This window comes from Sinohyriopsis cumingii, chromosome 16, assembly GCF_028554795.1.
Source record: "Sinohyriopsis cumingii isolate HCF-2022 chromosome 16, ASM2855479v2, whole genome shotgun sequence".
NCBI lineage: Eukaryota > Metazoa > Mollusca > Bivalvia > Unionida > Unionidae > Sinohyriopsis > Sinohyriopsis cumingii.
Window position 1 is genome coordinate 40,758,647 of NC_142976.1, and position 16,531 is coordinate 40,775,177.

The 16,531-nt window shown below is 34.2% G+C and overlaps 1 protein-coding gene across 2 annotated transcripts in view; it reads left to right on the forward strand.

The window, feature by feature from the left end:
• The window catches only part of LOC149780284 (zinc finger protein 236-like), a 96,508-nt gene that overhangs the window by 23,365 nt on the left and 56,612 nt on the right, over positions 1-16,531 (forward strand). Inside the window, exons 6-12 of one of the 2 annotated variants that reach the window (XM_089937086.1) lie at positions 1,120-1,256; positions 3,835-3,962; positions 4,975-5,132; positions 7,691-7,813; positions 11,695-11,853; positions 13,047-13,139; positions 14,394-14,582. In XM_089937086.1, the coding sequence (XP_089793212.1) occupies positions 1,120-1,256; positions 3,835-3,962; positions 4,975-5,132; positions 7,691-7,813; positions 11,695-11,853; positions 13,047-13,139; positions 14,394-14,582 (987 nt within the window). The remainder of the gene's footprint in view (positions 1-1,119; positions 1,257-3,834; positions 3,963-4,974; positions 5,133-7,690; positions 7,814-11,694; positions 11,854-13,046; positions 13,140-14,393; positions 14,583-16,531) is intronic. The other variant, XM_089937087.1, reaches the window with a different exon arrangement.

Genomic DNA, 16,531 nt, shown 5'->3' on the forward strand with positions numbered 1-16,531 from the left:
AGCTATGCCCCTTGTCAAACAATTTCTTGTCTGCACATGGAAGCTGGGAATGTTGCTTGCAAAAAGCTGAGTTTAGAAATCATTCAGTATATTCTGATGTAATTGGTAAGAATATTTATTGTCTCTTAGACCTTGGTGTGCCTTTATGGGTTTTGTCTCATCAACACAGATGTATGGTCCTTGTTGATCAGATTCATCTCTTTACATGGGATGTTACTTGTAATTGGCATAGTTCAACATATTCTGTGATGTGAACATTGCTTTTCTTGGCTTTTCATGGCCTAGATGTATAATGTTTTTTTTTTTCTTCTCATCTACTCCATTAGGACAGATATATGCTCCTTTCTTTTCTCATCTACTCTGTTAGGGCAGATATATGGCCTTTGTTGATTGACTTTGTTTCAATTCAAGGATTGCTGCTTGTATTGATGAGTCATTGAATGACCATCTTCTCATGACCTTGTTTTCAAGTTTATTTGTTGAAGACCACTCCAGTGGCCTAGTGGTTAGAGTGTCTGCATCGGATGCAGGAGGTCGCAGGTTTGAACCCCAGCCAAGTTGTATCAAAGACTTATAAAAATGGTACTTACAGCTGCCTTGCTTGGCATTCAGCATTAAGAGATTAGTGTTAGGACTTGTCAGCCTGGTATCAGGATAATGTGACTGGGTTGGATGTGATGCTACACATCTGCAGCATGATGCCCCAGTGCTAGACATCACTATAAACTGTCACACTGCTGACATCAAAGCGATATGATTGAAAAATTGTTAACGCTATGTTAACACTCCAAAACACACACACACACATTTGTTGAATGCCCTAAAGAAACAATGGTTGTTTGCACATATTGCTAATAGCTTGTGCTTTATTCAGAATTTGAAGATGCATTTATTTTATTGTCCTAATGTTTTTATTATCAAAGAAAGTGTTGATATATACCCACCTAGTGTTGCACCTTCAGTGAGAAATGGATATTCTCCCACCACAGATTTACCAATGTCCGTTAAATTTAACAAATTTTTATTTCCTGATCATCAAGGTGGGGGGAGGGTGGTCAGAAATGCATTAAATGTTTCCATAAGGCTCAACAAAAGTGCAACATTTGTCCACTTTTTCAGAGTCAGCTTGATAAACACATGCATGAACATAGACAAGAAAAAGATGGTTCTAGAACGTATCCCTGTCGTCAGTGTACTATGGAGTTCCATAAACCTGCCTTACTCAGGGAACATATGAAACAACATTACAAAATAAAGTAAGTTCTCATTTATCATGATACTGAATTATCCACACATTAGGTTGATTATAAGTAAGTATTTAAAGTCCCAGCATAAAACCTGGCTTGCTTTGATTCTCTTTTACATATGCAGACTTTGTTGCTGTAATGTTTAGAAAACCATAGTAATAACAATACAGTTGCTATTGGTTACGGATATGTTTCATACCAAAAGCAACGTATTTCAAAATCACACATTTTGCTTAGCACTGCCATGAATCTGTCTTTGTACTTCTCAATGCTATGTTGAGAAAACTGGAATGGGACCAGTTTGCTATGTGCAGATGTGACCTAGGTAACAGACAAAACATTTGATTGTACAGCTAAAATGGAAATCTCTCTTTGTACATTTCAGATTTTGAACATCTAAGAATATGATTGATTCTTACATGTTCATTATGCTTCTTTTGTTGAGCTTGAAATGAACTGGATTTTTTTCTTCTGTACTAGTTATACTACTTCTTGTAATATTTTCAGGTCACAGAAATCAGACTATTGTCATTGTACACTATAATAATTTGAATTTTTATTTCACTCAAAATATAATTAGCAAAAACAGCTATTTAATTTTTTCAGCTTGCATTTTACTGGCATATCAGAAGCTGTAACTAGCATCACTTTCAAGACTGTCCTAAAATCTTACTAGATATGAAGAGTTGGTACCCTTATTTCTCGTGAAGTATAGTCATATCTGATTGAGTACACTTAAGAAAACATGTACAGGAATAGATGTTACTTCAACACGTGTGCATACAGATTGAACATTATTCATAACAGATATTGGTATTAAATCTTTACCTTTTGCAAATCCTTTCTAAGACAGTACAAGAAAAATGACAAATGAATTTTTAAACTGGATACATTTAAGAGAGATGTCCACTTTAGTTGGGCAGCTGAACTTTAAATCTGCAGTCTAGATCCCACTTGTGCATAACTGATGATCCTCCCCCAGGTTTTCTCAATTTGTCATTTTGTAGTGCATTACTGACTGTCTCTGGTATTAGACATTGTTGATGCTTATCATCTGAATATTATTTAGCTTGAAGTGTCTCATAAAAGTTAAAAGTAATATTGACAAACAAATATAAAATGTATGTGCTATGCAACAATTGCCTCTTCATTAAAAGTACCAAATATTTGCACTCCAGAAAGAATGCGCACTCATAACTCAGAGAACTTTAGAGATTGCCTCTGAAGCCGGAAGTTGTGGGTTCAAATCCACACTTAGGTAGTATGTTTTTCATGCCTTAATCAAAACTCAAATTCCATAAACCTCCAGAAAAGAGACCTTTGTTCTTACAGAGCTTAGGGAATGAAACAAAAATCAACAACATAAGAATGTTGGAGTATTTAACATTTACAGTTTAATTCAGGTTAGTTAGATATTGGTCCATTCTTAAACTTAATGATGACATGAGGATCTAATTAGGTCACTTTTCATATGTCATCTGGATATAAAAGAAATTACTATTAACATGCTCTTCAAAATAATATATAAATATTTGCTTTAAAAAAGCAATGCAATGATAGGAAATTGATGTTTATCTTCATAGGAAAAGGAAATTGTTGTTTGTCTTCATAGGAAACTGATGTCTTTTTTAATTATTCAAAAATAGAGATATTTGATTTTTATTTTATATTTTATTTGTAACAAGTTGTATCAAAACCAAGTCATTACAATAATTGTGTGTTATTAAGCTAATATGACAAGAAAACAGGCAGAAATCAGTGTATTTGTATATTTTATGCTAAAAGATTGACTGTAAATACATAATGAAATTTTTTTAATGCATTCAGAGTGCTCAAAACAATTTAATTTCAGACATTTTGTTAATAGTTGCAAGTTTATTCCTCCAGCTGTAAGCATAGACGGTGTTTCATGATGGCACATCCATTCAATTCAAACATGGCTTTCAGGACAAATTCTGAATGTTCTATCCAGATTTTAAAAAGATAATAAACATTCTTGATCACTTTGAGAAAACTGACTCCAATAGAGCTGTAAAATTAAATGCACCCTGAATTTGTCTTGGACACTAAACCATTTGATGCATTGTCATAGGCATGACTAACATTTGGATACTTATGTATGATAAGTTTGTGTCATGTGGTGTTCACAAAATGCACTTTGAATTTCCAAAAATGTAATTATTTCCAAAAATAAGTTTTATTACATTCTTATCTTGAACTATTTATTTTAACCTTTGTGAAGTAGTTGCTCTAAAGGTCATTGAACAACATAATATTCTGTATAATGATTGTAAATTTTACTAAGTGACCTCCTTTTCCTTACTGGATTTTCTTGTGCCTAGTTTGTGCAGTAGCACCCTTACTTTCCACCTCTGCAGTTAAGTATTCATTCCCAGGTTCAGACGTGAAAACTTAGGTGGTTCACATCCAAGGTCATTTTTTTTCTTCTTTTGGGTCCTAAGGTTTTCTTCATAACAGAAACCACACTCTTCAAACATCTGTGCTTTCAAGAATATTTGGTGAGTTGTTGATAGATGTATAATCAGTGTAAGATAAATAAATTGTAATATTTTGTTTCTTCCTATAGACACTCACTCCATCATCGCTCTTACAAGAGGAATATTGACAGGTCAGGATTTTTCCACAAGTGTTCACACTGTACCAAGACGTTTCAGAAACCTAGTCAGCTAAAGAGACATATTAGGATCCATACAGGTAAGTAATACATCCTGGCTCCTTTCCTAAACTTGGTGATGACATGGAAATCTAATTAGCTTGCTTTTCTTATGTGTTCCAGGCTCAATGCTAATTAAAAACAATATTCCAGGTTTTGGAAAGAAATTTGTAAGCCAGTTAATTTATGGTTAATCAGTCATCAATCAGTTAGCAGAAACTGAAGAGTCAGTCCTGATATTTTATTTGATTTTCAACACTACCTTATAGCAACTTAAATTATTAAAACTCTAAAACCATGAGCAAGATGCTGCCTTTTGGCAGAGAAATCAAATAATGGGAATAGGTACTATAGATTTTTGTTGAATGTAGCATTTGTTGTCCTTGTCAAACATGAAATCTACAAACCCAGTCCACCCTTGCATTGCGTTTAGAGTATAGCATGTTTCAAAGAGAGCAGGACTCTCAAAGCCCTTTACTGATCAGAGCACCAGACACATACAGGCATTAAGTACAACTCAAGACTGCGATTATGAGCTGTGGCCCTTAAGTTATCACATCGGAACATATTGTCAGCTTCTCAGAGTCATTTTAACTAAACACAGCAGGAATGGTACACAGGCTTTGCCCTGCATTAGGAGGCAAACTCTTAACATATTTTATTTACATAGCTACTGTATATACTTGATTACATATTGAGTCCAACTTCTTAGACCCAGATCTGCTATTGCATTATCTCAGCAATTTGTTACGAATAATGAGTAGAACAATTAACATAGATTCAATGATCATTCCACATCATTAATGCTTTGGTTATGGCTGATTCCATAGTAGATTGAAACTTGTTTGCTTATTTCATGATATTTTGCTAAAAATATGATAAAACTACTGTATGACCTATATGGACAATAAAACTTCATTGCATGGATTTTGTGATTGCAATTTTCAGCATGAGTTTTTAATGAGAAAAATCATGTGAACCATTTAGCTAGTCAATGAAAAATGAATTGGGCTTGTGGCATGATGAAATTACATTTTTGGTCTTTCATATCAGGAGAGCGTCCATACAAGTGTAGTCAGTGTGGCAAGGCCTTTAACCAGAAGGGAGCTCTACAGATCCATATGAGCAAACACACAGGACTTAAACCCCACATCTGTGAATTCTGCTCTGCCATGTTTGCTCAAAAGGGAAATCTCCGTGCTCATATCCAGGTAAATTTATATTAAAGTTCAGACTAAGCTAAGTCCTTACACCAGTCATACCATATTTTCTTTGAATACATTCCCTGATCACATTATTTCTAGGCACTCTGCTACCTCCCCATTTCATCCAACCTGAAAGGACACAAAAATTAGTCTGCTACAAGTATATACAATATAGAGAGAAAGGGAAGAAACTCTTATCCATTTCCTCTCCTTACCACCACAAGGTGACACTGGTTGTCAACCAGTTTAAGCTTTCACAGTACTATCTGTATAGTCCTGCAAGGCCACCCAAAATCCTTGAATATCATCATGATTCAACCCATCCATCAAGAAATTTGGTTCAGTAGTGTGTATCAATAATGTATCTGCTGTTGGTTGTATTTTAATATCAGTAATACACACCAGCTATTACTGCATTACTGTAGCTTTTATTGCACAAGTCTCCATTCCAAGGTCATTACTCTATTCTCAAGTTTGTGATTAATGGTCTAGTATAAAAATCATGATCCTTATGTGATGATACCTTACTCAACTTCTGACAGTCCAAACTATCTTTCTTCTTTTCCTTTGACTTGTCTCTTGGACTGCCCAAGCCTTTGTTTTTCTTTTTGTGTTTATCTTTGACCATTTTCGTTGATTTTGAGGGGTTTTAATAGATTGTTGGTGAAGAGGGACTTCATGTGTTTTTTCTTGTAGTATCAGGTTAAGTAACTCTTACCTTAAATTGGTTCATTGTTGTATTTATATCCAATCAAGTCAGTCTGCAGCAGCCATTCATGGGAAAAGGTCAAAGACAGGTGAGATCCGAAGGCTCTTAAACTTGGTTCATGACAAATATATGTACTGTGCACCAAATAGCAATAGCATTTTTATTAGTAGTATTAGCATTATGATTATTTTGCATGTATTAATATTAGCAGTAGTAGTATGATATCAAGATATTTAGCATTGCTCTTTAGCAAAAAAAAATATAATGCTAAAATAAAAAGTTTAACAAAGTATTACTGTATCTTGGCTTTAATGCATCATGTACATTAAATCATCACTGACTATCAAATCATTTGTATTGAAGTTTTGAATATTTTTTATCAATTTCTTTAAGGAAATCTACAAGCTCATTTGGAAGATAAATTAACACTTTGTGTCTAAATGTTTAATTTTAGATTTTTTAAGAGTTTTGAGGTCCAAGATCACTTTTGTTATCATAAGGAAGTAAAAAAAAAGAGAACAGCTGCAACAAAAATAATAATAAAAATGTACGTTTTATTTTTTTATTTTGAAAGTTGTAATAAGATCCTTTCACTCCCACAGTATACACTAAGGACCAACACATAGTGTTACCCATGTCTGTTATACTGTTTTAATATGTACCATGCCTGTATGAAGCGCAGGAAAGAACCTATGCATGAACATTGCATTTTAAAATCACTTACATATATTAGCATTTTCTGACCTTTTTTGGTTAGTTTATTTAGTTTTATTTAAATTTGTATTGAAAGGTATGAGATTAAAGTTATGTTTTATGTCTGCTTTATTAGGCTAAAGTTAAAATAATTTTTCATTTTATCTGGAGGCCAACATTTTGATTTTGTGTCGGAGGATATGAATCATTTTTGTGTGAACAGCATTAAATTTAAAGGGAACATTTAGTGTTTGTTTCATCTGTCTGTCCTTCTCTTCATCGTACTATGGTATTGCATTACTTAAGTAAGTTGTTGAGCACTCTCAATTTTAGGGTCTTATGGTTTGGTGTATGGATCCACCTGTCATGCCAAAAGTAGGTCACCATGACACAGCATTTCATACTTTAGTGACTTTTTACACTGGGTATATTGTCATTGTATTATACAAATTTTAGTGTACAGATATGTGGATTTGTGTATCTACATATTGATTTTTCCACCAAACAAAAAGGAGTTTGTAGTGATCTATATTTTGTGCATCAATAACTATGAGCTACACTTCTAGCTGAGATTCTTGAGTAGTCTTACAGGTAGAAATATGTACATTTGTGTAGATTCTCTGTGGTATATATGATAACATTGTTCCCAGCATAGATCACTGTGACTTATACTGTATGCTTTACTGATCTTTTCTCAAACTTTTTTGTTTGGGATCATTGTCCTGTGTGGTATGTAGAAGTCTCTTGATCATAGTAAGTAATAATAAAGTAAATCTCCAGACTGCTTTGTTTGTATTACCCCAGTCATTTGTTTCTTTTTGCTGAAATTCCATATGTTGAACCTTCATTATGAAAAAATGATTGCCTGTCAAAACATGGATTTCTGCAGAAATTGGAACGATTTGGTATTTTCAAGTTGTCTGTCAAAGAGGAGATATCATCATCCTACTTTAGTTTTTTTAACCAGATGGTGTTTTAGTACTTTTATTGGTAAACAAACCAAAAGGATGTTAATGTCTTTTCTTTTTCTTTGGAGACCATGATTTGTGAGGTAATGAAAAAATGCCTGGCATATTATGATAGGGTAAGTATTTAATAAAGAAATATATTTGACCTCAAAAATCATTTTCTCATAAATACTTCATTTTCTGTTTGTCTTCAGAGAGTTCATACAGTAGCGGATGATCCAGAGGCACCCACTTATAAGTGTGAGGATTGTACCTGTGTGTTTCGGAAGCTTGGAAGCCTAAATGCTCACATCAGCAGATTTCATTCTGAACAAAATGTAAATACAGTTTCGTTAAATATGCAATTCAGCTGAATGCACTTTGTTATTTTTATATCTGTTTACTTTCATATACCTTATGTTTTCATATACCTTGGCAAAAAATATTCTGTATACCAAGTGATTAATAGATTTCATTATTAAATAATTTTATATATGTATTTATGTTTCATTCACAATTGTAGTTTTTTAGTGATGAAAGAGAGACAGTTTAATATGGTTTTCAGAAAGTGGAAGAATGGCTTGCTTTTCATCAGAAATGGCTTTGACAGATTAGAAACAAATAGTTCAAATTGGGAGAACCATGCTTCTTTGTATTATATTGCTTACAAGACTGTAATTATTTAAATTATGTTATTGACTAGTAGAGGTGAAATCGCAATTGTAAAGATACCAAGTTTAATGATGGAAAATCAGTAAAGGGAATGGTTTGTCTGTAACTTGTCCCATATATTTTAATACCAGAATCAGCACCTAGTCACATAACGGTTGCCTATGTAGGAATTAGTTTCACAGAAAATAACTTAGTAACTATTGAAATGTGATTAAATATGCAATTAGTCTGGATTTGGTTATGCAACATATTTATATATAACTGTACAAACCGGGGTTATCAGATGCAGATTTTATGCGGCACACCTGAAGTTGTATTTTCTAATATGTTCACATTTTCTTTTTGACTGATGTAAGTTTGATGAAAATAGGCAAATAATATCAGTTTTTGTTCATTACTGAACATAAAATATGTCAGTTAAAGGAGACCAGAAACCAATGGAAATATAGAATAATAATAAAAGTACTATAGCAGAAAACCTTATTCTGAAGTATCATCTGCGACCGTAATGCCAATATTTAAATATTGGCCTATCTTCTAGGAGCTGAATTTCCGTGACCTCGTATGCAAAATTTCCGCGCCTATCCAGTTACGTTCGGGATGTGACGTCATAGTAGTGACTCCAGCAGCCGAAGTGGGAGTTGCCAGAGTAAAAGACAATACCGTTTTGTGTTGCTTACGGGTGTAATAGAACATTAAGAAAAGCATGTGGACATATTTTTTTTTCTTTTCCAAAAGATAAAGGCATAATGAAAGAATGGGTACATTATTACAAACGAGTCGATTTCAAAGCAACACCATACAGCACTATGTGCTCGTTACATTTCTCAAAGGAATGTTACGAGAGGGATCATGAAAAAATAGCAGCTCAAAGATACGCAAATGCTAGGCCTAGACTAAATGTTGGCGCTGTTCCAGACATACCTTTGGACATTTTAAATCCTTGGAAAAGTGTTAAACGTGTGAGGTACGAAAATAGGCAGAAGGACGAGTAAGTGACCACAAAATGCAACAATCAATCCACATATCTTTTATCTAAAACAGCAGTGCCAAAAACAAATCTGATAGCCCGACACCCTGGGCCCCATCTGGTTTTAGTTCCGGCCCTTCCTGTATTCAAAATGAGGTGCCCATCAGGCTTGTCGAAACAAAAATTGTTTGCCTGAGGAAACTTTGATTGCGCTGGTGAAATGAGTAAATGTATTTTCAAGATATTGACATACATACCTTAACACGGCACAATCTAAATCAAATCACCACTGTCCTAGGTGAAATTTAGATTTGATTTTAATCAAATGGAAGCTTTGCTAAAAATATGATTCTAAACCTGTCATGTTTCGAGAAAACACAATTTTCAGTAATCTTATAAAAAAAATTTAAAAATTTAAAAAATGCATTGTATACATGTAGTATGCATAAACGGTAATCTGTAATAATTGGAACTGATATCAAACTATTCCTTGGGCAGTTTAAAAAAGCAGTGATTAAAAAAATAAGAGGTCAAAGTTTCACATTAACTGTCTGACAATAGAACGGGGGGGGGGAATTATTGACCCCCCCCCCCTTGCCCCAATGTTCGACTGCCCATTTGACGTGCCTTTTCTCGCTGTCATATGCCTTTTTATTCCCCCATGACAAGCCCCTTTTGCATATTCTGGTCAGTTCTGGCTAAATTGCAAAATAGCTAAAGTTTTTATTTAAGTATGCAAACAATAAAGCCGGTGTGACTAATGAACATAATCCTTATCCTTGCATTGATCTTGTGAAAAGGACTGCCCTTCAGACATACTTCAAAGAAACCATGTTCGACAGTGTGTGTATGTGTAGGCACCAGCAATTGATTACCAAATAAACGTTGCCTATTTTGTTGTTACTTACGATGCCATGGACTTCATTTTAACCGTTCAAATCTGCAGTCACAAGTTACCGTACATGTGGCAACTGTTTTTCTCACATTTTATGCCCCATCTTATTTCCTTAGGTTTAAGTCTTAATGCATTTAACACTGTTTGCTGAATAAAATATTTATTCAGAATTAGTTCTTTAGGGCCACATATACTGTATGGTATATTTTGTTTTATTCCTTGTAGTAATTTAATCGTGGTAATTAAACTTTTCATATATGGTAGAAGAATGTCAGATGTTAACTGGCCGAGTTTCTTTGGCGGAAGTGGAGATGTGAATTTGTTTGCAGAGAAAATTTCAACGTGATCATTCATTTAAGCTAATTGGTTACAATTTTAATTTTTTTTTTTACTATAGTACTGTTGTAGTTGTTTAAAAAATCTAAAATTTACTTGAATAATGTTTAATCTTCACGTTCTATTTACTGAAGAAGAAAAAAAGAAGAAAAAAACTGTTGTATGATATTAATTATTTCGTCCAGTGCCGGGTTTAGACGTGTGTGCGTGTGATTTGAATTTTTAACGTAGCTTTAACAATTTTTCAGTCATATCACTACGATGTCTGCATTGTGGCAGTTTAGACTCTGGATTGCATACGTTATATTTAAAAATGGTTTGTGGTTGGTTTTTTTTCTTCTGACAAATGAAAATTGACAGACATAATGTAATAATCGGGACTTTGCTGCGCAAAATTGAGAGATATTACGAGATCGGGATGTAGATGAGGAAATACCCCCAAAATCGGGAGGTTTTTCTCCTGGCTTGAGAGTTGACAGGTATGAACTGTCCGGGCTTGTTGAATTTCATTCAGGACTTTAGTTTATTTAAATCACCAGCCCGGGGCCTGTGCCTAACAAATTTCTTTAGCACTTACCGGTACAGTACATAAACTATTTATATCAGACTGCAGATTCAACTTTTGAAAGTGCAACCCAAATGTGGTCTCCTGTCTGCCTCACTCACCAATGTTTATGTTTGTATTCGAGGACTGGCTAGTATAGCGTCACGGTACCACATGATCTGTCGTCTCATCAAAACTCGGAAAAACTCTGCAATTTACGGAATCGTGGTATCTTCCATGCAATATAATCACTACCCGCTTACGATATTTAATTTATAAACATTGCAGTCGAATTAAAATCTGTAGAGAAATACATACGTAAAAGGAAAATTTTGATTTCTAGTCTCCTTTAAGGGATATCTTGTTATATGTGTGGATTCAATTGCTTGTGCTTTGTGTTTGGTTGGTTTGTTCTAGGACAAAAAAAATAATCTTATTTGTTATTGTCCAAAGACAATAGGAAAGATAGTAGCGTCAGTGAGTAAAGTGAACCAAATATACAAACAAAATATACTTGTCCCTGCATCTTTTGCAGTAATCTCCCTCAATATCAATAAAACATTTATGGTTATCACTGAAAATTTTTGAAAGCTTCTTTTTCTTTTAATTCTAAGTGAATATCAGCAAGAGTTATAAGGACAAAAATACAGACATTGTACTTTTAAAGTTACATAATTTGTATTATATGGTAACTTGAATTTTGATATGGCCCCAATACTTAAAAAGTAAGCACACAGACTCATTATCTGGATTTTATTATGTGCTTGTTGTTTGATATAAATCATTACATTTTTCTTGTAAGGACTTGCCAACTCAGGTGGAAATAAAGCGAATTGGAGATGGTGCTGAGAAGGTTGACGGGAATGATGTTATTCAGCAGTTGTTAGAGTTGTCTGAGCATGGGTCAATAGACCGACATATCCATCCTTGCACTCAACAAGCAGACCAACAAGAACAGCAGGTGAATAATAGTTCTGCACTTCTGCAAATATTATTATTATTCAAATGATTCTCTGTTGTAAGCATCACATTTTGAAGTCCATTGCATTCATTTATTTAGATGACCTTCTTTTGAGGATGCTGATTCCATATTAGTTGTGTGACATGTATTCTTCAGAATAATGATCATAGAATTTTCAAAGAACTTGTTCCAAATTATAGAACTTTAGTGAGTTATGCCATCATTCTTCAGTCTATTAGGTTGGTCAATTTTAGAGAATTGTACGAGCTGTCTTTATAACAGAGTGTTTTAGTGTATTTTTTTAAAATGCCATCAAGTCTTTGGGGAAAGTACGCATCTCTCATTTTTGCAATAGCATTGGTTTAGATTTTGATTTTTCTGTATGGCCTTAAGTCCCAAACCTTCTAGGTATGACTGTCAAATAAGAACTGAAGAGTCACTAAGAATTTCACTAGTTTATTAATATGCCCTCTCACCCTCCATCTAACTCTGAGGTATGGTTGAAGTAATCTGACCAATCAACAACAAAAAGTTTGTGTCATATCATTTACCAGTTATTAGGGTGTAGCCCTTAAGGAAAGGCTCTTGAACTTGGACCTTAGTATCAGCTATCACTGCCTTCTGCTATGTACACACACTAACATTCAGTTGCCTTAGAAGCAAAGTCAAGAATTTGAAAATCTTCATAATGATTTCAGCTTGGGCCTGTTCAGAATTGAAATGGTTGGAGTAAGGGTTGAAGGCATTTTTATTTATTTACTGACAAGTGGGAGTGATTTAGACTTTGCTAATTAAAATTTGATGGTTTGTGGAGACTGAAAAGTGTCTTGCTCCATCCCACCCTCCCTCTGCTGGCTAATGTAATTCTTAATGTTGGAATAGCTTTCAGTCCATGTGTTCATAAGTTTTAAAAAATTATGATCATTTGTTCTACTTCTTGGAGTGTAGCTGCATCATTTTTCACTTTTTGCAAACATATTTGTTTGGATTCCAGCAGCTTCGGCATGTCATATCGCATAATGTTTGTTTAAGCTATCTTCCTTGTTTATCAAAGAAATTGTTGGAACTTGCTCATCAGTACATTGATACTTTTATCTTAAAAAAATTCATAATGCCATACAAATCTAACAGCACTATATTTGATCTTGCGACATGGTTTTAAACAATCTTACAATTTTGAATCCTTTCCAAAGGGCCATGGTGTTGGGATGGTGTGGATAAATGATGCAGACAAAGAGAAACATGCCACACTGATGCAGATTTATTGTTCTTTTGGAAATAAATTGGTAATATAATAAGAACGATATAAGTTAAGTTTCAAATGTTGTATAGGAATCTTTTTCAGCCAAGTAATTTATGTCCAAGTCACTCTTAAATGAAAGGGAAAAAAATTGTCAGCATTTTCCCAGTGGAATTCTAACTGGCCTTTTGATTAGCCAGAATACATGAAAGCAAGATACCAAGCTGAATCAAGTTTTATGACCGTGGGGTCAGGGAAAATGTTTTGTTTCAGATGCAAAGACAACTTTATATTTTAAAAAAATAATGCTGTTTACAATAAAGTTCCATTTCCTTAATGCAAATTGTTGCCAAGAAAGGTGACAGCCATATTATGTGTTTCTTTGATGCAGATGGTTGCTATGAAATATTTCAGCCAATCTTGAATGACTTTGATAAATCATTTATGACTGCATTTGAAAACAGTAAGTGGTGATGTAGAATTTGGAATCAATTAGACATAAAGGCATCTTGCATTTTGTCTAAAATGCAGCACTACAAATACTAGAATGGGGGTGGGGGTTGGGAATTTTAGTTATCTCTAGGTCTTTCTAACGGTTCGGAAATATTTGTTTATGGAGCATAACTCAAACTATTACATTATTTCAACCAAACTTGGTCCCCATTTTGGGAAAGTTATATCGGGGTGCTTTATGATACCTTTAATTTTCTGCATTCATTTTCTGCATTCAGTATTTTTTTTTAACGTTACCATGGAAACAAAGTATTGCATAAGTAGTATATAAATTAAGAGTTCTGGATCACAGGTTACTAGCATAAGTAGTATATATATATAAATTGAGATTGCTGGACCACAGGGTACTAGCATCAGTAGTATTTATAAATTGAGAGTGCATTACGGCAGGGTACTAGCATCATTAGTATATATAAATTGAGAGTGTTGGACCACAGGGAACTAACAGAAGTATATATAAATTGAGGGTGCTGGACCACAGGGTACTAGTGTAGGTAGTATATAAATTGAAGTGCTGAACCATAGAAGAAATTCTTTACAAAGTGGAGTCTTGAGAGATATCTGTAAATGGATCTTGTTGTTTCAAGTCAATTTCATAGATTGATCTAATGGAACAACAAATCTGGATCTATGCTGTTAACAGTTACTTGTGAAATATGGAATGTAGTATATCTATGGAATATGGTGTATCTCTGATACACAACTAAATTTACAAAGAATGGTTCACAGTCTTCTGTTATATAATAAGATGTCTTATTTCTGTATTTATTGGTCTATATATCTGCAGGGATCTGGAGGTGATGGCTCAGACATTTTGCAACAGGCTTTGGAGAACAGTGGTCTTACAGGGTCAGAGGCTCGCAATGCTTCAGTAACCAGCATTGCTGCAACTGGACAGTCCCTCCCCTCACTGACCACAGTTATGACAATCAGAGATGCTGCTACAGGTGCAATCAAGCGACACCTCATCAGAAAGGTTAGACCTGGGAGATATCCATCAAAATTATTCTGTAATGGACCAATATAGATTGTCCTGTATGAGTAGGTTTCCTTTACATGAAAGTGTCGACTATGTTTTACTGTGCATGTGTGTGCATTCGTTTGTTAAAACCTCATATTAACCCATTTTATCCTGTTTGCCAATTTCAACTGCAGTGCCTGATTCCTGAGGAGCAATTCTAAATACATTGTGGTAAAATGGAGCATCATACAGCAGCATTGAATTTTTTATATGCTCCTGTTCAGCGTAACGGTTTGTTTCATCAGCAAGTTTTTCCAGATTAAATCATCCCAGAGTAACTCAAAGTAATGTTGTGCATTGGCTTCTTCTGAGTGTTGAACAGTTGGCCCCTTCTATCAATTTAAATCGTGGCTGCAACCGAGGTGAAAAATCATCCCAGATTCATTCCTCCTGAAAGCCTTGAAAGTCGGCTTCATTCTCCGAATCACTGTCGAAAAGTGCATTAAGCCATGCATCATCTCTTTTATCAGCTTGATTAAATTCTAACCCATCATTTAAGTCAATATTATCATCAGAATCACCCAAATCATCAACTTCAGTGTCGCTACCCTCTCTATCCACATCCATGTTTACATCTGAGTTGTCCATCATTTTATTGATCAATTTTCAAGCCAACAGTTTCTTTCCAACCATGTTTTTTTTAAATTATTTCACTTCGCATGCATGCTTAAACCATTTCCAGTGTTGGTGAAGAAGTACCCAAATATTTGTGATGTATAACACATGTTTCTAGAGACACTACACACATATGTAGTAGAGTGTGACCGTAGTCGTATTCAGGATAAAATGGGATACTATGATGACAGGCTTATTCAGGATAGAATGAGGTATTACGACCGTAGTCGTATTCAGGATAAAATGGGTTAAAGATCAAAATTGGAACTTACTGGAAAAAAATGGGTCAGCATGGGGATTTTGTTTGTTTTAAGGAAATTTGACTGCTGTTTAACAGAAAAAGAGCTCGGTCTTGTGACCAGAATGGTGCAGGTATAATTTTCACCACTTGATCAACCTGGATCAACTACCTTGCTTTGTTACAGTATCACCTTTGACGTATTGCTGTGCCTAATATGCAGATCCATCCCCCAAATAAAAACCATAGAATTGCCAAAATGTGATCTCAGTTAGAGAGCGATTTGATTTCAGTCATTTGAAGAAAGGTTCTATAGCATTTAAACCTTTCTAAAAAGACACCCATATATAGTACACCTGCCCATACAGGACATTTGTTGGTATTTCCTATGAAAATTCACATATAAAATTCTTCATAATGAATGAATATTATGTGTCAAATGGGTTCAGATAACATCGTTGTAAAAAATACTCATCTTACATGCAGCATGCAGATAAGTTCAGTGTACATTATAATACCAACTTGGTTTGCAGCCAATTAAGTTTTGGTGCTGATTCTGTTTTAAAGAGGATGCCTGTAATTTAAAGGATTTACAACCAGTTTATATGAGAAGAACAAGTCAGAATAAAATCTGTATTTCAGATTTTATATTTAATGTTATCTTTATTGTTTATAAGTAAATTGAATGCATATTTTCACATGTTCAGAATATGTTTGATGAACAAAATGTTTAAATATAAATATTCATTTCTAAATAAAAACATGTACACAAGATGTAAATGTTTGTTCCTGAAATATTGGTGTCAGAGCCAGGAACTAAATATTCCATTCTAATTATCATAGTTAAAGTTGGTTTTCATTACCTTTATGTTGGACACATCTATGTTGCAATGAATATTGTTGTAGCAATGTTTTTTGTATTCATAACATAGTTTCTTCTTCAAAATAAATTACTTGATTGTAATACATTTTGAGAACATCTGCTACCTTGCAGATCAAGCCTACCAAGCTCAAAATGACAATGAGTTCATTGTTTGGTTTGTTTTAGCAA